At 40.8% G+C, this 20,641-nt stretch overlaps 1 protein-coding gene across 2 annotated transcripts in view; it reads right to left on the reverse strand.

The window, feature by feature from the left end:
- Positions 1–238: 238 nt before the first annotated feature.
- LOC133564630 (protein yippee-like 2) overlaps positions 239–20,641 on the reverse strand; it is a 42,745-nt gene continuing 22,342 nt past the window's right edge. For both annotated transcript variants that reach the window (XM_061919076.1, XM_061919075.1), the window contains exons 2-5: positions 19,514–19,745; positions 18,048–18,091; positions 17,615–17,723; positions 239–4,527 (exon numbers count right to left, since the gene is read on the reverse strand). In XM_061919076.1, coding sequence (XP_061775060.1) covers positions 4,438–4,527; positions 17,615–17,723; positions 18,048–18,091; positions 19,514–19,630 — 360 coding nt within the window. In that variant the 5' untranslated portion in view covers positions 19,631–19,745 and the 3' untranslated portion in view covers positions 239–4,437. The remainder of the gene's footprint in view (positions 4,528–17,614; positions 17,724–18,047; positions 18,092–19,513; positions 19,746–20,641) is intronic.

The raw sequence follows: 20,641 nt of genomic DNA on the forward strand, positions 1-20,641 counted from the left end.
TCTTGTATTATATTGTTTATGTTAAATGTGGAATGAGTGAGAGGGGCTGGGCTATTATAAGCATCTGCTTCATCCAACCCCTTTTCAAGCCTTGCACACATATCTTTGCCAACATGTAAAAAACAAAACAAAAACTGTGCTAAGTTGTACTGTGCAGGTTTGAAATAAATATTTCAATTCAATTCAATTCAATTCAATATAACAACCCCTAAAAAGGAAACACACATTTTTACATACGTACTTGTCAAGGTCCATTTTATTAGATGATGATCCAAAAATATGAAGTCAACATCAACATCTCTCTTTACAAAAGACTTTTAAATCAAAACATTTTGGGTAAAAAAAAAAAAAGTCATTTTGTAGAGCCAACCAGAGAGCAAGTGTGACATGACCCAAATCAAATTCATTCATCATCGTAGGGCTTGTAGATAAAACATGACAACATGGCAACTATTTACATTCAGTAACACGGTGCTTGACATGAATGGTGAATGCAGTACATACAATATATTCATATATTAAGATCTGTTGTTTACAAAATAAAAGATACATACAGAGAAGTCTATGCACAGCCTTGGCGTTCAGCTATTAATACACACCATCGTTTTGCACAACGTTGCCCGAGCAAAATAAGGAACATTTTGTTTGGTCAGGTTAGTGTTGACAGGTGCTTTCTTTGGTTGTGGACCAGATTCCAACATGGGAGTGGGGGGGCTTTTTACAGCAATGTTCCTGTTTTGAAAAGCTCAGAAACAACAAGACGATGACAGGAATCCTGAGGGGACAGACGTTCTACTTCCTGATTTTTTTTTTTATTTTTTTTTTACATCTGTTATGACTGGATTGCACAGAAACGGCGCCACTTTCAGTACCCGCTTCTCCTCTCTGAGGAGGACTACCCTGCACTTTAGCTCATGCATACTGTATATTTGTGGTGCGATTTACGAGACGGAAAATTAAATGGATTCTCTCGTTTGAAACATTTCCACCAGAGTGGCACTCGATTCGCAGAGGGAGGGGGGGGGGGAAAAGCTCCTCTAATGCACAAGAAGTCAACGGAATATGACCTAAAAATGTTTTTTTTTTTTATGTTACTACATTATGGAGATCAAAAGGTGGATCTTTCTTACACATTTCAAACTCACCGGAGGGACAGTGTCTTCTGCAGTGGACATTTGTCAGTGTGTTTTTTACATTTTTTTCAAATGTAACCTTCTAGGGAAATTAGATTTTAATTATTTTCAAAGCCAAACAGGAAATAAAAGTCCTAAAGTTTTTGTATGGTGTACAAATATGTTGGATTTGTATTTATTTTAACTCTTATTTTGTCTTAATAAACTTCAGTCCTAAACAAAAATCCATCCATCCATTTTCTACCGCTTGACCCGTTCGGGGTCACGGGGGGTGCTGGAGCCTATCTCAGCTGCTATCAGGAGGAAGGCTCCCTACACCCTGGACAAGTCCCTACCTCATCACAGGGTCAAAACAGATAGACAGACACCATTCACAATACCAAATGTATATATATATATCTTTTTTTTTTGCCCCTTTTGAAGGCCTTTTGATCAAATTATGTCAGAGGTTTTTAAATGAGTAAAATAGCTGATGTTTTGCAAATGTATGTAACATAATTTTATCAAAAGGCATTAAAAAGTTTCAAGTAAAAAAATACATATTTAAGGCTGAAATTGATTAAAATATTTGAGTGAAATAATTTGTATCTAAAATGTCATGCTTTTTAAAAAAAAACCCAAAGGACTTATTTGTCCTATTTGGTTTTGTGGTATCATCAATTAACTGCCAGTGTATTGGACACCTGTGAAATATAATACCAAACATATATATATATTTATATATATATATATATTTTTTTTTTTTGCCCCTTTTGAAGGCCTTTTTATCAAATTATGTCAGAGTTTTAAATGAGTAAAATAGCTCGTGTTTTGCAAATTTATGTAACATAATTTTATCAAAAGGCATTAAAAAGTTTAAAGTAAAAAAAAATATTTAAGGCTGAAACTAACTAAAAGATTTGAGTGAAATAATTTTTTATCTTAAATTTTTCATGCTTTTTCAAAAAAATAAATAAAAAAAAGGACTTATTTGTCCTATTTGGTTTTGTGGTATTATCAATTAACTGCCAGTGTATTCGACACATGTGAAACAATACCAAACATATTCTATATATATACATCTTTTTTGCCCCTTTTGAAAGCCTTTTGATCAAATTATGTCAGAGTTTTAAATAAGTAAAATAGCTTGTGTTTTGCAAATTTATGTAACATAATTTTATCAAAAGGCATTAAAAAGTTTAAAGTGAAAAAAAATGTTTAAGGCTGAAATTGATTAACAAATTTCAGTGAAAAAAAATATATCGAAAATGTTTCATGCTTTTATAAAAAAAATAAATGAAAGACTTGTTTGTCCTAATTGGTTTTGTAGTATTATCAAATAACTGCCACTGTATTGGACACCTGGGAAATAATTCGACATTAAAATTGAGGCCAATAAATCAATTATTTGAACGATAAATGAAAATGAACTCGAAAACTTTGCCGAAATTGATAAATTACCACATGTGTGTGTTTTCTTCGTTTCTCGCTTTCAAACAGGCTAGGAAAGGGTTTGCTCGCAGCACGTTTGCGCCTTTATTCAACAGCAAAATTAAATGGACGACGTGAACCCTCTCGTCAGTCATTCGCAATCTTTGACTCTGTGGGCGGAGGCGGGACCACTAGTTTACACACACAGGATGCACAGACATAGAGTTTCCCTCGAGAAGCACCGCAAGGTAACACAAATTAGAAGGAAAAAGGTGATATAAAATCAAATGGTTCCAGTGTGTGAATATTTTGGCTTCAAACAAGTGAGCCAAATTTGTTAGAAAGGGATGGTAACAAAAAAAAGACTACAAAACAAACCACCTGACACAGTTTTCCAACTGGGGAAAAACTGCATCTTTGCAACTCAGTGCAATTTTTGGTACCAGAGACTGAGAGTTTATTTAATTTCTGTTTCTTAAGTCTAAATAAGAAAAAAGATTCTAACCTTGAATTTACAATGGTTTAAAAACTAATGATAACTTCAAAGTTTTTGTTTGGAAATACGTTATGATTACATCAGCGCTTAATTTGGTCTCGGAATAATGCTGACGATATCAATCATCAGCAATGATTTGTGGGACAATATTTGATCCAGTAAGAGGCCTAATAAAAACCCTCTTAGGAAAAATCATGTAAAATGGGGTTACACAACTAAAATTATGGCCAAAATACAGCAAACATTTACTGACAGGAAGAAATCAAAAACAAACGTCTACTGCAGAGGACGCCAGTAAGGAAGTTTATGTTGAGAGCAGTTAAAACAATCACCACTGGAGCAGTTTCTGTGAACAGAAAAAAAAACAGTGTGCTATTACACTGTAGTCGGATATTACACTATTGTTTAGCCACCAGCAAGAGCAGGTCATTGTTCTGGGAATTCACTGCAGGGACGTGTTTGTGTGTGACTGGCAACAAAAAAAAAAAACGGATGACGATGAAGACAAAATCACGTAAACAAAGTTTTTCCTGTAAGTGAGAATGCACACCACTATGTGAAACGTTAGTTTCAATGTCGAACTATGAAAACCAGCCATGCTTTGACCGTTTCTTTGAATCAAAAGTAGTGAACGATCATAGTTTCCGATGGCGCTCGTGTCGTTCAGGCCTTTTGGGGACCACTTGAGACTCTGCGGATCACTTTAAACGGCTAATTTCAAACCAAACTTCTTGGGTGCGGCAGGGAGGTTTATGAGGCGGTCCTTCTGTATCTCTTTCAAAGAAGCCGAACTCGAGCTGGACCGACTCCCAGCCAGAAGCCATCAAAGCCCCTGGAGAACTGGAACAGGATCTATGCCCCCTCCTGTTTTGTGTTTAGTGAACCTAGCCTGGTAAGCATCAATCCCCGCACCCACCCGCTGTGACCCATGTGCTCGGGCCTTCGTGCCAAACCTCATGACTGGCCCAGCTGGCACCGCCCCAATCAAGTCGATTTGCTATAATCACCTTAGGTCATCGCTATCTATAGGGGGGGAGGAAGAATAGTCGAGCAAGGTCGGCTGCTGGATGCTTTTTACCGCACACTCTACTTGTGTGTGCAAACCTTTAAAGACGGCGAATCAGGTTTCAGTAAGGAAAAGAGACTAGTCTTGTCTCACGCGGTCATTGGCCAGCCCGCCTGGCTCGGATGTCTGCGACCTGACGCAAGTCCCGTGTGAGTGTCGGTGTGTATAAGAGGCGCTGTAGGGAGGGATGGGCAGGGACTTACAGAGAGGTTAATGGTAAATCAGCCAAACCAAAGTCACACACTCACCCGCTAGACCCCCAACACCCTCCCACCCTCCCCGTCCATTCACCCAAGCCCGTCCCCCTTCCACTGCGGTCGTGTCCTTGTCGCTCAGTCCCAGCCGTTGTCCTTGATCATGTGGGCCAGCTCGATGATGAACTTGCCCTCTTTGTACTTCTGACTGCTCTCAAAGGCATGTTCCTGGAGGGTGCGGCAAAGAACAGGAGAGGCGCCGGTTAAAGACAGTGACAACACAACATCCCCAAGGAGTTCTCTGTCTGCAACCTGTGCTATGGGGGGTTAGTCATATAGTAACAGACCAAAACTCTGGTGTCCTCGTACGAAAATATTTTGGCTCATCTCTAAGGTTAACCAGTGTGAACTTTAAAGCAGCTTGCTCCTAGTGGTCTTTCCTACATGTAGGGGTGTAATGGTACGTGTATTTGTATTGAACCGTTCCGGTACTGGGGTGTACCGAACGAGTTTCTAAGCCCAAGTCTTAACAAGCTGCTTTGCTTCTTCTGCCCCTGTCTCAGCACCCAGCATTGTCTCACCCACACAATCATCTGATTGGTTACATATATAGCGGTAACAGCCAATCAGCAGTGCGTATTCAGAGCGCATGTAGTAAATGCTTCAGCGTCGAGCGGATAGATGTTTAGCAGATAAGCAGCGTACTCACCCCAAATGATAATAAACACCTCCCAGTCAACTACTACTAACATCACTATGAGCCCGTTGACCTTCTAGAAACTTAAACTGCAGCTCAGCTCGCTCGCAGTTCTGGCTTGAGGTGAAGGCTAACTAGCTTTTAGCGTAACGTTAGCTCATTTTTGCGGTGTGTGTGTGTGTGTGTGCGTGTGTGTATTTTACGGATAGAAAAGCTTTGAATGGCAGGGTCCCTGCTATCACATTTTGATAAAATAATAACATTTACATAATAAAAATCAACTACAGGCTTCCCAAATGCTGCGATAAATTAAGCAGGATGAGTTGACTTGAAACTGTTTAATGTTGCACTTTTTATATGTAGAAGAAAAGTTTTGTCATTTTCTTTAATCTGAGCAACAATTTGAGGCAGTTTAATGTTGATTAATGTTGGCAGAATTATTATAGTGTTCCAAATGTTTAAAGGATAAAGCCATTGTTTACAAATTTGGTAAATAAATAACCCAAAAATTTATATTTTGTTGTTTTCTTACTCTACCGAAAATTAACCGAACCGTGACCTCTAAACCGAGGTACGTACTGAACCGAAAGTTTTGTGTACCGTTACACCCCTACCTACATGTGTAATTTTTGACACTGATGTATATTCGCGGAGTTTCCCCTACATCTATTTGATAGTGGCGACATGCCGTGGCAAAATAAAAGCCGCTACACATTAAAAATAAATATATATATATATATATGGTGGTTCTTTGGTCAAAATGTTGCATGGATTATGTTTTACAGATCCTCTTCAGCCACTTTCTAACAGTGGCTTCAGGATGCACCGTTTTGTGGGCGGTCTTATTTAGGTGGCTCACCTTCGGCAGAGTCTTTTCTCTGTCATCTTTGTTGTAGCGGTGTAGCGTGCAAGGACGGCAGTGGAAGAAGTGCCAAAAGATGGAGCTAGCTGTTTTAATGACATTCAGATTTGACTTAAATCAATAACGGAGCAGCATTTTCTCATCCGTGGCTCACTCGTGCAATAACAACGCCAGAAATCTGTCCCGTGAAACACCGTCCGACCGGAACTCTGTAATGACTAAAGTTCCTTGGGTGGATAATGTAAACTCACTATACCGGTATGTTTTAGCGCTTTCATGGCGAGTTTACAGACAGATGTAAGTAAGAACTTTACACTACTTTATATTAGAAATGACAACAGCAGAGGATGAATGTCCCATAACAAGAAGACATTGACTCATGGTGCGGTGAAGATTTGGCCGCTGTAAAAAAAGCTTTGATTACGGAAACAGCACAGCTGAAACAGGATGTTGTGATGACGTAAGCAATACGCTCTGGAGCAGAGGCTGCATGTTTAGGATGTGGACATACTTTATTACATCTGAGATGTACGTACCAAGATATATTTGCGATATATACAGGGATGTACAAAATGTGCAATTATTAGGAGGACAGTCAGGTCTTTTAAAAGGAGAAAAAATGCAGCTGGAGCAGCAACGAGAAGCTGTTAGTCACCGACATTGAACGACAGAAGTCGATTGGGTGATTAATTGAAACTTTTATTAGTAGATTGCACAGTACAGTACATATTCTGTACAATTGACCACTAAATGGTAACACCCGAATAAGAATTTCAACTTATTTAATTAAGTCCAAGTCAATCAATTCATGGTAAAGTCTCTAAACGCGAGTGCAGTCTCCAAAAGCACCAGAAAAAAAATGTTCCATTTGTTGTTTGTAAAGTTTATAAAGAAAAAGTCACAAAAAGGATTGGAGAAAACTGTAAAAAATTGAAAAATGCATTGTACAATAACTACATTGCTTGAAAAGTACTAAAAATTGTACTAAAAAGCAGGATCAAAACGATATAAGAAAAAATATACGTCAACACTAAATATTAATAACACTACCATTTTTTAAGCCTTTTGAAAGAACTTATATGAATCAATGTTGATAATGTAAATTATATGATGACGTCATATTGACCACACAACCTCCGCCCCTGTTATAATAGCAACCTGGGGAAAACCCTGTATTATGGATGTTTACGATTAACATATTTTGCATTAGATCCCAATACGATTTTGAGTCCCGTTCCAATTAATGCTTCCGGCCTGTCAATCAAAATGTTATTGCGAGGAATTCACAACGCCCTCCTACTACAACCAAGACGCCATATTGTCCCACAAACAATCAGGCTTGGACCCTGACTTAAACAAGTTGAAAAACTTATTGGGGTGTTTGCATTCAGTGGTTAATTGTACGGAATGTGTACTGTACTGTGCAATCTACTAATAAAAGTCTCAATCAATCAATCAAAAAAAGCACTTCATACGTAGAAAGGTTTTGTTAAGAAACCATTCTGTGCCTTATCTTATTTATTTTTTATTTTATATATGTTGACCACATTAACCTTGGCAATGGACCCTGTGTGTATACCGGTATGTATGTTATGCCTTTGTTTACAAATTTGGTAAATAAATAACCCAAAAATTTATATTTTGTTGTTTTCTTACTGTACCGAAAATGAACCAAACCGTGACCTCTAAACCGAGGTACGTACCGAAGCGAAATTTTTGTGTACCGTTCCACCCCTAATTTTTACCCTTTGCGTTCATATTTCGCTGTTTGTCGGATTTGTGACGCGTTTTGCTTGGTTGTAAAATATGTCGATCGAGAGGGGTTGTCACGTTCATATGTTGTCAATATTCAGTGTTTTATCGTTGGTAGAAAAATGTAAAATTCAATTCTGTTTTTTAAAACTGTCTGTCAAAACATTTTTATCATTCAATCGGATATTATTGTGAGGTTTTGTATTAGTGTTCTTAAAAATAGATATACCGGCCCTCAGATTTATTTCTCTAAATTTGGCCCCTCAGTCAAAATAATTGTCCTACTCAAGCCTAATGCCAACTGACTTGGTGGCGAGAGGCGGGTACAGCCTGGACTGCCCCGAAGGGCACAAACAAGCTTTCATGCTTGCAGAATCAAACGCCTTTCACTGTGGAGTCTCTCCATGTTGTTTTGTCTTTGTCTGCGTGGCTTTAGAACAACATGGAGCACATGATCAAATTTCTGGTTTATAAGGCCAACGGGTCAAGCCTCCCACTAGAACTTTTGACGACGGCAGAAAATCGACACAGCTGCAACTGATATGAAAGGCAACCACCCCGCCTCCATTAAGTACTATTCAGTGTGTGTGTGTGTGTGTGTGTGTGTGTGCTTGTGCTCGCCATGTGTTCTTTACCTTGTGGGGTTGGGACAGGAATAGAAACTCCTCTAAAGATAATAACCACCCGTGAGATTGGTTAAGAAAAATGTTTATCCTGGGAATGTTACAGTCGGAGGTGAGGCCCAGACGGGCGGTCAATGGAGCCCACTCAGGCGCTAAACAACAAGGTTATTATGCGCCTGTGTGTGTCCACCGCTAAGGGATGCAGTCACGTGCCTCCTAGTGTAAACTCACACCTCCATGCTGACAAGGTTCACCTCAGACAGCTGCGCACGCTCGGCTCCGCTGATATATGAGGAAGATACCATCCTATTAACGTCTCTAAATATCACTCGTGTCTTTTTGACCATGTGATTACAGCTTTAATCTACAACATGGGTGTCAAACTCTGGCCCGCGGGCCGAATTTGGCCGGCCGTGTAATTTCATTTGGCCCTTGAGGCAATATCAAATTAACATTAGAGCTGGCCCGCCTCTGTAACACCGCATTCACCACTAATACTCATACTCGTCAAACTTCACGATTTTCCCGGGAGACTCCTGAAGTTCAGTGCCCCTCCCACCCGGACAATAATATTAGGGGCGGGCCGTAAAAGCACTGCCTTTGGCGTTCTCTACATGTCGCCACGTCCGCTTTTCCTCCATACAAACAGCGTACCGGCCCACTCACATAATACATGCGGCTCATACACACACACAAGTGTATGCAAGGCATACTTGGTCAACAGCCATACAGGTCACACTGAGGGTGGCCATATAAACAACTTTAACACTGTTACAAATATACGCCACGCTGTGAACCCACAGGAAACAACAATGACAAACACATTTCGGGAGAACATCCGCACCGTAACACAACGTAAACACAACCGAACAAATACCCAGAACCCCTTGCATCACTAACTCTTCCGGGATGCTACAATATACACCCCCGCTACCACCAAACCCCGCCCCAACTCAGACCCACCGCCAAAAAGAGGCAAATTAATTTGTATTTTTATTTTATTTGATATGCAGTTGATATTTTTTAATTATTATTATTTATAACTCGATTTTGCATGTCACTATAAAGTTATATAAGCCTTGGTTGGTCAATATTCAATGCAAAACTTGTTTGGGTCCCTATTAAAGGATTAATTTGTTCAACCTCGGCCCGCGGCTTCGTTCAGTTTTAAATTTTGGCCCACTCTGTATTTGAGTTTGACACCCTTGATCTACAACATTACACAGTAAGAGCTTACATGACAATAGGACAATGTTCATTTGTGTTTTTGGAGTGCAGCCAAGTTTATATGGAATAGTAATAACAGCCATAACAACCGGCAGGAGGCTGCATGAACCATCAGCCATTCCCTATGCATGCAGTCATTGGATGGTCTAAATCAGGAGTCTCAGAGAGCTCCCATGCAGCCCTGACTCTTCCGGGCTACCACCAAACCCCCCTGTGTTGGTGGAGGTGGAGAGTTAGAGCTGCAAGGTGTTCTGGGTATTTGTTCTGTTGTGTTTATGTTGTGGTACAGTGCGGATGTTCTCCCAAAATGTGTTTGTCGTTCTTGTTTGGTGTGTGTTCACAGTGTGGCGCATATTTGTAATAGTGACAAACATGTTATACAGCCACCCTCAGTGTGACCTGTATGGCTGTTGATCGAGTAAGTCTTGCAGTCACTCACGTGTATCAACCAAGGTGTTTTACTGTGTTTAACCAGGCCGGCCCGCTGTTCATATGATGTTAAGTCGATAGCGATGACATGTAGTAAAATGCGGTAAAGGCAGCGCTGACCCGGAACTCTTATACCATTATTAACTGGGTGTAAATCAGGACTATTATTTGGACAAAGCTTGCCCCGGGATATTGTCGGGAGATGCAGCAAAATTCAGATGTCACCTGGAAAAATTGGGAGATTTAACTACTATGTTGGAAGGGTGGGTAAGCCGTTCAAAGAAGGTGAATCCATTAAACGTGCCTGTTAGAATTTGTGTCTGCATCCAGTGATCCCCAGGCATATTGAGTTTGAGACCCCTGGTCTAAATGTAAACGCAGCAGTTTCCTTGTTTTCAACATACCATACATAAATCCAAAATATTGAATAAGAAAAACGACTATGTACCGTATTTTTCAGATTATAAGGCACACGTAAAATCCTTTCATTCTCTTAAAACCCGACAGTGCACCTTATAACCTGGTCCGCCAATCCATCCATCCATCTTCTTACGCTTATCCGAGGTCGGGTCACGGGGGCAGCAGCCTAAGCAGGGAAGCCCAGACTTGCCTCTCCCCAGCCGCTTCGTCCAGTTCCTCCCGGGGGATCCCTTAGCGTTCCCAGGCCAGCCGGGAGACATAGTCTTCCCAACGTGTCCTGGGTCTTCCCCGTGGCCTCTTACCGGTCGGACGTGCCTTAAACATCTCCCTCGGGAGGCGTTCGGGTGGCATCCTGACCAGATTCCCGAACCACCTCATCTGGCTCCTCTCGATGTGGAGGAGCAGCGGCTTTACTTTGAGCGCCACCCGGTTGAGGAAACTCATTTCGACTGCTTTTACTCATGATCTTAGCCTTTCGGTCATAACCCAAAGCTCATGACCATAGGTGAGAATGAGAACATAGATTGACCGGTAAATTGAGAACTTTGCCTTCCGGCTCAGCTCCTTTTTCACCACAACGGATCGATACAGCTTCCGCATTACTAAAGACGCCGCACCGATCCGCCTGTTGACATCAGGATCCACTCTTCCCTCACTCGTGAACAAGACTCCGAGTGACTTGAACTCCTCCACTTGGGGCAACCCGCAGATGGCACTACACCCTTTTCCGGACGAGAACCATGAACTCAGGCTTGGAGGTGCCGATTCTTGTCCCAGTCGCTTCACACTCGGCTGCGAACTGAACTTAACTGGTGCGCCTAATGTACGCAATATTTTTGGTTGTGCTTACCGACCTCAAATGTATTTCATTTGGTACATGGTGAAATGATAAGTGTGACCAGTAGATGGCAGTCACACATAAGAGATAACGTGGACCCCGACTCAAACAAGTTGAAAAACTTATACGGGTGTTACCATTTAGTGGTCAATTGTACGGAATATGTACTGTACTGTGCAATCTACTAATAAAAGTCTTAATCAATCAATCAAAGACTGCAATATGATGGTAGTCACACATAAGAGATATGTGTAGACTGCAATATAACTCAAGTAAACAAGACCAAAATGTTATATGTTCCATGGAAAACATAGAACATTACACACAGCGCTCAGAAATCTATCAAAATGTTTTAATACGTCTGTGGTAAGCCATGAAGCCGCGGCATCGGGGCGGCATGGCGTAATGGGTAGAGTGGCCGTGCCAGAAACCTGAGGGTTGCAGGTTCGCTCCCCGCCTATTGACATCCAAATCGCTGCCGTTGTGTCCTTGGGCAGGACACTTCACCCTTTGCCCCCGGTGCCGCTCACACTGGTGAATGAATGATGAATGAATGATTGGTGGTGGTCGGAGGGGCCGTAGGCGCAAACTGGCAGCCACGCTTCCGTCAGTCTACCCCAGGGCAGCTGTGGCTACAGATGTAGCTTACCACCACCAGGTGTGAATGAATGATGGGTTCCCACTTCTCTGTGAGCGCTTTGAGTATCTAACAATAGAAAAGCGCGATATAAATCTAATCCATTATTATTATTATTATTATCGCTTGATGGATTATACTGTGCTTCAATATACGAGTATTATTATGGTGTGTGTATAAGGTAAGACATATTTGGCGTTTTGTTTCGCAATATTCTGCAAAAGCAACTTTTCTTACCGTCTGGTACCTGCTGATCTGTATTTGGGATCTGCATAAGTCCTGAAAATTTGCGCACATCCGCCTTTGTAGTCCACCATAGTCAAAAAGCTTCCTCTTTTTGTCCAACTTCTTGTTATGGGACATTCATCCTCTGCTGTTGTCATTTCTAATATAAAGTAGTGTAAAGTTCTTACTTATATCTGTCAGTAAACTTGCCTTTAAAGCGCTAAAACATACCGGCAAAAATTTAGCAAAAAATGTATAAATATGGTACTTATGCTAAAAGCATTTGGACATTAAAGGTGCTGACAATATTTGGCACTTGTTTTATAGTTATCTACCTAAAATTGATGTCTATAGGTAAAATTACCCCCAAATAAAACACAGTAGTGATTTTAGTCTTGTTTTCTAAGAAGCTTCAGCACATTTTTAAATGTGCACTTTTAGCTCCAAATCATGGGCGATCAGACTGCTGACGTCCCCTACAGAATTCTGGAGGCAACTTCATATTGCTTAGTATGTGTTTTGGTAGCATCTTCATCCCAAATCATTTTCTTTTCACACAGAATTGAGCAAATATTGTTGCAAGTTGTAGCAATACAACTGATAAAGGGATTTTACCATGAATTGATTTACGTGGACCCCGATTTAAACAAGTTGAAAAACATATTCGGGTGTTACCGATTAGTGGTCAATTGTATGGAATATGTACTGTACTGTGCAATCTACTAATAAAAGTTTCAATCAATCTGCCTGTATACATTTCCAAATTATGGGAATATGAGGAAAGAATGGACCCCTATAGTCAAACTGACTCGGGAAAAATGGGACGCACCAAGCAAGAGGAGTGTAATTTGTGAAATCATTTTTTTATTTATTCTGCCTTTAAAGAGGAGAGGTTTTGGTCTGAGTTTGTATGGAAAAAAAAAAACGAAAGTCAATTGCAATTTTTAAAAATCAGGAGCACCCTTAAGGCGAGAAAGAAGAGCAGACTCAGCGGTCAAAAACAAGATAAAAATGAGGGAGGTTAAGCCGGTAGTATTCTATTTTGCGTCCTCTTCTACTGATAATTTCCTCAAGATGCTTGAGGAAATGCTGAAAAACCACGAGGAAACACAGACTACGGTGTCTATGAGGAGATGAAAGGGCAGGAAAGTCCGTAAATGACGATTCTTTTATAACTATTATTTTTTGCTCACAATTTTAGCCATGTTAGTTTTTAAGTTATCATGGACCAAATGATCAAAATAACAGTTTGACATTATTTCATCCATACTGTCTATGCCGGGAAATGGGCTCAGGTCCTGCAGATTGATTGATTGATTGAAACTTTTATTAGTAGATTGCACAGTACAGTACATATTCCTTACAATTGACCACTAAATGGTAACACCCGAATAAGTTTTTCAACTTGTTTAAGTCGGGGTACAAGTTAATCAATTCATGGTACAAATATATACTATCAGCATAATACAGTCATCACACAAGTTAATCAGGTATACACATTGAATTATTTACATTATTTACAATCCTGTGGGTGGGATGTGGAGGGTGGGGGGGTAGGTTTGGTTGATATCAGCACTTCAGTCATCAACAATTGCATCATCTGAGAAATGGACATTGAAACAGTGCAGGTCTGACTTGGTAGGATGTGTACAGCAAGTAGTGGACATAGAGAGATCAGAAAGCATAAGAACAAGTATATACATTTGATTATTTACAATCTGGGGAGGTGGGATGTGGAGGGTCGAAGTTGCCTGGAGGTGTTCTTTTAGTACGGTTTTGAAGGAGGATAGAGATGCACTTTCTTTTACACATGTTGGGAGTGCATTTCATATTGATGTGGCATAGAAGGAGAATGAGTTAAGACCTTTGTTGGATCGGAATCTGGGTTTTACGTAGTTTGTGGAGCTCCCCCTGGTGTTGAGGTTATGGCGGTCATTTACGTTATGGAAGTAGTTTGACATGTACTTCGGTATCAGGGAGGTGTAGCGGATTTTATAAACTAGGCTCAGTGCAAGTTGTTTGACTCTGTCCTCCACCCTGAGCCAGGCCACTTTGGAGAAGTGGGTAGGAGTGAGGTGTGATCTGGGGTGGAGGTCGAGAAGTAACCTGACTAACTTGCTCTGGGATGTTTGGAGTCTAGATTTGAGGGTATTGGATGACGTCACACCAAGAGGGGGTGCCGTATCAACAGAGGGGCATTCCAAGTACAGTTATTTATCTACCTATTACTCATAAACTAATTGATACTATGGGAAATTACTTCCAGGGGCAAAAAAATAAATAAAAAAACGTGTCAGTGTAATTTCGGTATCTTTCCGCACATTGCAGTGAGTCAACAAAAATAAATTGTACATTAAAAATAGACAAAACAATTATTTAGGCAACATGAATTGGCTGAAATTTTACCAAACTTACACTTTTTCTGATTCGTTCAAAACGGCCTTGTTTTGATGTGTGACTATAAAAATAAGTGTTGGATTTAGTGAGAAAGTACTGAAGTTCACTAGGAAGAAAGTACTTTTCAATATTGTGGTCGTTAAAGGCCACACGTTTCATTTAAGTTAAATGTCATACTTTTTCCAGGGGTGTCCAAAGTGTGGCCCGGGGGCCAGTTTCGGCCCGCCGCTTGTTTCCTATTGGCCCTCAGCAGATCGTGAAAATTTAATGCGTTCGTTATTATCTAGACGTTATTAGTATTGCTGTCAAACGATACACTTTTAAAATTAGATTAAAACCTCTAAAGGCCTTAATGGTCACATGCGTGGACAGCACCTTTTAGCTCTTATTTCCAAAAATTGTGTACAGTACCGAATTGGGGTCTTATGGCCATTTATGTGGACACTTGTACTGCCATCTGGTGGTGTCACAAGAGTACCACATACAATGGAATTTGGAAAAAAAAAAGTGTAAAAATAAGAATTAGCATGTCATTAAACATGAAGTACATGTTTGTTACTTATGAACTAAATACATCATATTAAAAGATGTTTCTCAGTTTTTTATTCTAATTAGGGTCCAATAAGCCCAAATAGCATAGAGAAATTAAAAAAGCATGTAAACAAACAGCTTGGGCCTTAAGTATTTTTTTTTTTTTTTTGGGCCTTAAGTTAATCACACTTTTAAAATTTGATTAATTACAACTACTCATTTGCATGATTTAATTTACTTCAAAATGTAATTTTAATTAAAAGGGCTTCAATACTTGGTCACAAATGTCGTTTCATTGTTATAGTCCGTTTACAGTGAGGGAGCAAAATAAACCGTGTGATTAATCGGCATATTTACAATATTTTTGGTGATTGATCGCATGAGTTAACTCGTTATTTTTAAACAGCCCTCATTGTTAGATGACACTTATTTTCTTTGTCACCTACCACACAAAGCTAACAGGGACGTTTTGTTCAGATAGCTTAGCACAACTTTTTTTAAGTGATGTACCCCTTGTGAACATTTTTTTAATTCAAGTACCCCCTAATCAGAGCAATTCATTTTTGGTTGAAAAATAAAATAGATAAAGAAGTAAAATACAGCACTATGTCATCAGTGTAGGAGCCTAAATACTGTTTAAGTTCATTTACATTTTTTGGAAGGTGCTCAGCCAAAAGGGGACTATTTACTTTATTTGCATGATAAGAAAATGTATATATTGAATGCTCACTTTATCTGTAATTATTACATTTGTCAAAATAATTTGATGATGTAACTGTTTTAATTGCATATGCGCCGGAAGGATCTGTGTGTTCAGGTGGTTTTTGGAAGCAAGGTGTTATGGGTAATTGCAGTCAGGTGCGGTGGAATCGAGCCACACAGTTTTTTGGCCTCACTCATACTTTTTCTTACTCGTACTGTAACAAACTCTCTTTATTTTGTCATTCATTTGTTCCCACATCGTGATCGTTTTATGTTTTGAATTATGAAGTTCACAAGTAAACCATGCAACGACTCATAGCTCGGTTGGTAGAGTGGCCGTGCCAGCAACTTGAGGGTTGCAGGTTCGATTCCCACTTCCGCCATCCTAGTCACTGCTGTTGTGTCCTTGGGCAAGGCACTTTACCCACCTGCTCCCAGTGCCACCCACACTGGTTTAAATGTAACTTAGATATTGGGTTTCACTATGTAAAGGGTTTTGAGTCACTAATATAATTCACACATGAAAAATAAACAAGTGATTCAATTATAAATAAAGATTTTTACACATAGAAGTAATCATCAACTTAAAGTGCCCTCTTTGGGGATTGTAATAGAGATCCATCTGGATTCATGAACTTAATTCTAATCATTTCTTCACAAAAAAAGAATCATTTTACAGCAATAATTATGCAACATGTCCACGAAAAAATCTAGCTGTCAAGACTGAATATTGCATTGTTGTATTTTTTTTTCACAGTTTTTCTGAAGTATTATGCGCTCTAGCGCAATTTTTGAATAAAACACAGAAAAAACTGCTCCTAGGAACAAAACACAGACAAAACTGCTTGTAACTTCCGGTAGGAATGTCAGAGAGACCTGAAACAAAAACCTCCATGTAGGTCTCACTTAGACCTACATTTTAATAATTGACATCCTTCAGCAAAAATCAACAGGAAGTTAAAAATTACCCCTTCAAAATAAAAGTTTTGTAAACAGCCGTCACCTTTTTTCAAACGTTATCTCCTCTGAGCGCGTTTGTCGTTTCGGCTTTAAACTCCCACAGGAGAGAGTTTGAACCTTTCTGATTAAAGTTATCGAAAGAGTTTTGATTACTGCTCCGGTTTGTATTTTACGCGCCTTCAAAAAACCCTGTGCAAATTTTCCTAAAAAATTTAATTTTTTGCCTCTTTGAGCTGTAATTTGACCCCCTTAAAATGCTTCAAAGTGCAAGTTAAAGCTCTACTATGCCAAGCGACAGCCATTTATCAACAACATCCAGAAACGCCGATCTGTAATTTGACCCCCTTAACATCCTTCAAAACTCACCAAATTATACACACACATCAGGACTGGCGAAAATAACCATCTAATAAAAAAACCAAACCCCGAAAATCAAAATTGCACTCTAGCGCCCCCTAGGAAAAAACCCAGACAAAACTGCTTGTAACTTCTGTTAGGAATGTCGTAGAGACATGAAATTGAATTCTATATGTTGGTCTGACTAAGACCAGGGCTTGACTCGCGGGGGCAGCAGCCAAAGGCGGGCCCGGCCAACACTGCTTGCAGCTTTAATTATAAAGGATTTTTGAATTGTTGCTATTTTTAGAATATTTTTGAAAAATCTCACATACCCCTTGGCATACCTTCAAGTACCCCCATTTGAGAACCACTGGCTTAGCATATATCGACATACACTGGTTGGCTTTTAGCATCTTTAGCGAATAAAATGTGATTAAAAATGGCCCCCGCAACCTTCCATTGTACTAATTGCGGCCCTCGCCGGTTAAAGTTTGGACACCCCTGCTCTAAGTTAAATAAAGCTGCATCATTTCTACTACTGAAAGCTGCCTACAGCTGCACTGAGGTCCAAATTTAATAGGAGGTGCAAATAAAATTAGGACGGGGCCGTTAATCATCCAGCAACCTTTTGAAGCCGGTTTGTGCGCGGTGCTGCAAATCACTCGAGGACACTTACATATTTCCAGCCCAGCGTGGTCTTGCAGTTCTCACAGTAGATATCTGCTACGGCGTGGAGGCCTGTGAGCAGAACTCTCTCCTCTGCAGGACCACACCCTACGTTCACCCTGAAAGAGCAAGAATGGGTACAGAGAAACATGAGACCTGCTTGGTTTTCAGTACAACGTGCTCGGAGTGAGTCACTGAATCCCACCTACTCACTGTCAGACCATACAAAACTGGCAAGCATTGAATCTAACAGCCCCCGTCCCCCCTTCCCTACAGGCATTTACTGGCTCAGTCTACTAAAAGAACGGCGTACCAACAATATGCAACAACACTGTATGGAAAATCCTCGTCTCCTGAGGGGTAGCGTGCATGGGAAGCTTGTTTCCGACCAGCCAAATTGAAAACAGGTGGAGGGAACAAAGAACAAAAGATGGGACACTCACACTGAGTTGAACAGGTAGGCTCTGCCCTGGCTGCCCTGGAACGACTGCAGAGGCAAGAAGAAAGCAACATGACGAGGGATGCAACACTTTTAAGTGAATCAAGGAGCAGTTTACAAACCCTGTTTCCATATGAGTTGGGAAATTGTGTTAGATGTAAAAATAAACGGAATACAATGATTTACAAATCCTTTTCAACCCATATTCAATTGAATGCACTACAAAGACAAGATATTTGATGTTCAAACTCATAAACATTGATTTTTTTTTTTGCAAATAATCATTCACTTTAGAATTTGATGCCAGCAACGCGTGACAAAGAAGTTGGGAAAGGTGGCAATAAATACTGATAAAATCGAGGAATGCCCATCAAACACTTATTTGGAACATCCCACAGGTGTGCAGGCTAATTGGGAACAGGTGGGTGCCATGATTGAGTATTAAAACAGCTTCCCAAAAAATGCTCAGTCTTTCACAGGAAAGGATGGGGCGAGGTACACCCCTTTGTCCACAACTGCATGAGCAAATAGTCAAACAGTTTAAGAACAACGTTTCTCAAAGCCGCATGGCCAGAAACCAACATTGAATAACCGGCACTGTATCAAAAACCGACATCAATCTCTAAAGGATATCACCACATGGGCTCAGGGACACTTCAGAAAACCACTGTCACTAAATACAGTTCGTCATTACACCTGTAAGTGCAAGTTAAAGCTCTACTATGCAAAGCGAAAGCCATTTATCAACAACATCCAGAAACGCCGCCGGCTTCTCTGGGCCCGAGATCATCTAAGATGGACTGATGCAAAGTGGAAAAGTGTTCTGTTGTCTGACGAGTCCATATTTCAATTTCTTTTTGGAAATATTTGACATTGTGTCATCCGGACCAAAGGGGAACCGAACCATCCAGACTGTTATCGACGAAGAGTTCAAAAGCCAGCATCTGTGACGGCATGAGGGTGCATTAGTGCCTAAGACATGGGTAACTTACACATCTGTGAAGGTACCATTAATGCTGAAAGGTACATACCCAGCATATGCTGCCAAGATAAAGTTTATGAATTTGAACATCAAATATCTTGTCTTCGTAGTGCATTCAAAAGAATATGGGTTGAAAAGGATTTGCAAATCATTGTATTCCGTTTATATTTACATCTTACACAATTTCCCAACTCATATGGAAACAGGGTTTGTATCTACAAATGTTGCGCTCGGTGAGTGTTGTTTTTATTGCACGCGGACAAAGTGATTGAATCCTACTGTTGTAACTGTCTTAGAGTATAAGAAGAGTAACTGACAGACATATAACAGTCATCCACAGTCTACTGTGTTTATTGTTTTTAATAAAAGCCTGTGAAAAAGTGAAGTTGGAACACATGAAGCACATCTGTTGACTCTACTTTTTCCTCTTTCTTCTCTTAAGTGTCCACAAAATGCAACCCAGGTGCCGTCGCGGCCTGTCCCGTTACCTTGGATATGAGCTCGTCGTGGTTTGCCAGGTGGGCCCGGCAGTGGATGCAGCTGTAGGTCCGGTGGCAGCTCGGCAGGTAAGCCTGAAAAGTCTTGGAGCGCGTCATTCTGACCATGGGCGGAGTAGGCGGGCGGTGCAAAAAGGGACTGCCGGCCCAGGTCGGCTCACAAGGGAAGCACCGCAACACACAGGTGAGGGCCGTGATGGGCGGTGGGTCGGGAGGTAAACACCTGAGCACAGGCAGAAATGAAAGGGCTCATGGTTCCGTGGTTGCATAACAGTCGCCTCCTTAGAGTGAGTTTGTAAACTCTGGAACTGTTGACGGAGCAGCCGAAGGCAGCTTAAAGCATTTGGCATTTTACTGAAGCTCTGGGATGCATTTTTAACATTTAAAGGACAGTTTATGCAACACTGTTTCTAAACCTGACAACAAAGGTTGTGTTGTTTTGATGCCGGAAAATTCCAAACATTAGGGATATGATTACATGAGAACCTGCACGTAAAAAAAGGGACTCATTTTCTCACCTAAAGGCGACAACATTGTCATTAACGAAGCCTGAAAAAAAAACGCACGGGGAACCTCCACAAGCCTCCGCCATGAAAGTTGAGGTGTGGAAGTGTGTGCGGGACACGGAAGACGACGTACGTAAACAAAGGGTGTTATTTTATGTAGACAATTAAAAAATAGAACAAAGAGACATGGCGTAACCGGCAAGCTTTTTTCCCCCCAGCCTTTTAAAAAAAATACACGCGTGATTGCAATACAATGAGGCCTACGTTCCGCAACCCACCACCACAAATAGATCGTAGAAGGGGAAGCCAGGTAAGGCAGAGCCTCACTTGTTTTGATTAACAAATTTAAAGAGAAATAATTCCATCCATCTATCTTCTTACGCTTATCCAAGGTCGGGTCGCGGGGGCAGCAGCCTAAGCAGGAAGCCCAGACTTCCCTCTCCCCAGCCACTTCGTCTCGCCCTTCCCGGGGGATCCCGAGGCGTTCCCAGGCCAGCCAGGAAACATCTCCCTAGGGAGGCGCTCGGGTGGCATCCTGACCCGATGCTCGAACCACCTCATCTGCCTCCTCTCGATGTGGAGGAGCAGCGGCTTTTATTTTGAGCTCCTCCCG

The sequence above is a fragment of the Nerophis ophidion genome, linkage group LG13 (genome assembly GCF_033978795.1).
Source record: "Nerophis ophidion isolate RoL-2023_Sa linkage group LG13, RoL_Noph_v1.0, whole genome shotgun sequence".
Lineage (NCBI taxonomy): Eukaryota > Metazoa > Chordata > Actinopteri > Syngnathiformes > Syngnathidae > Nerophis > Nerophis ophidion.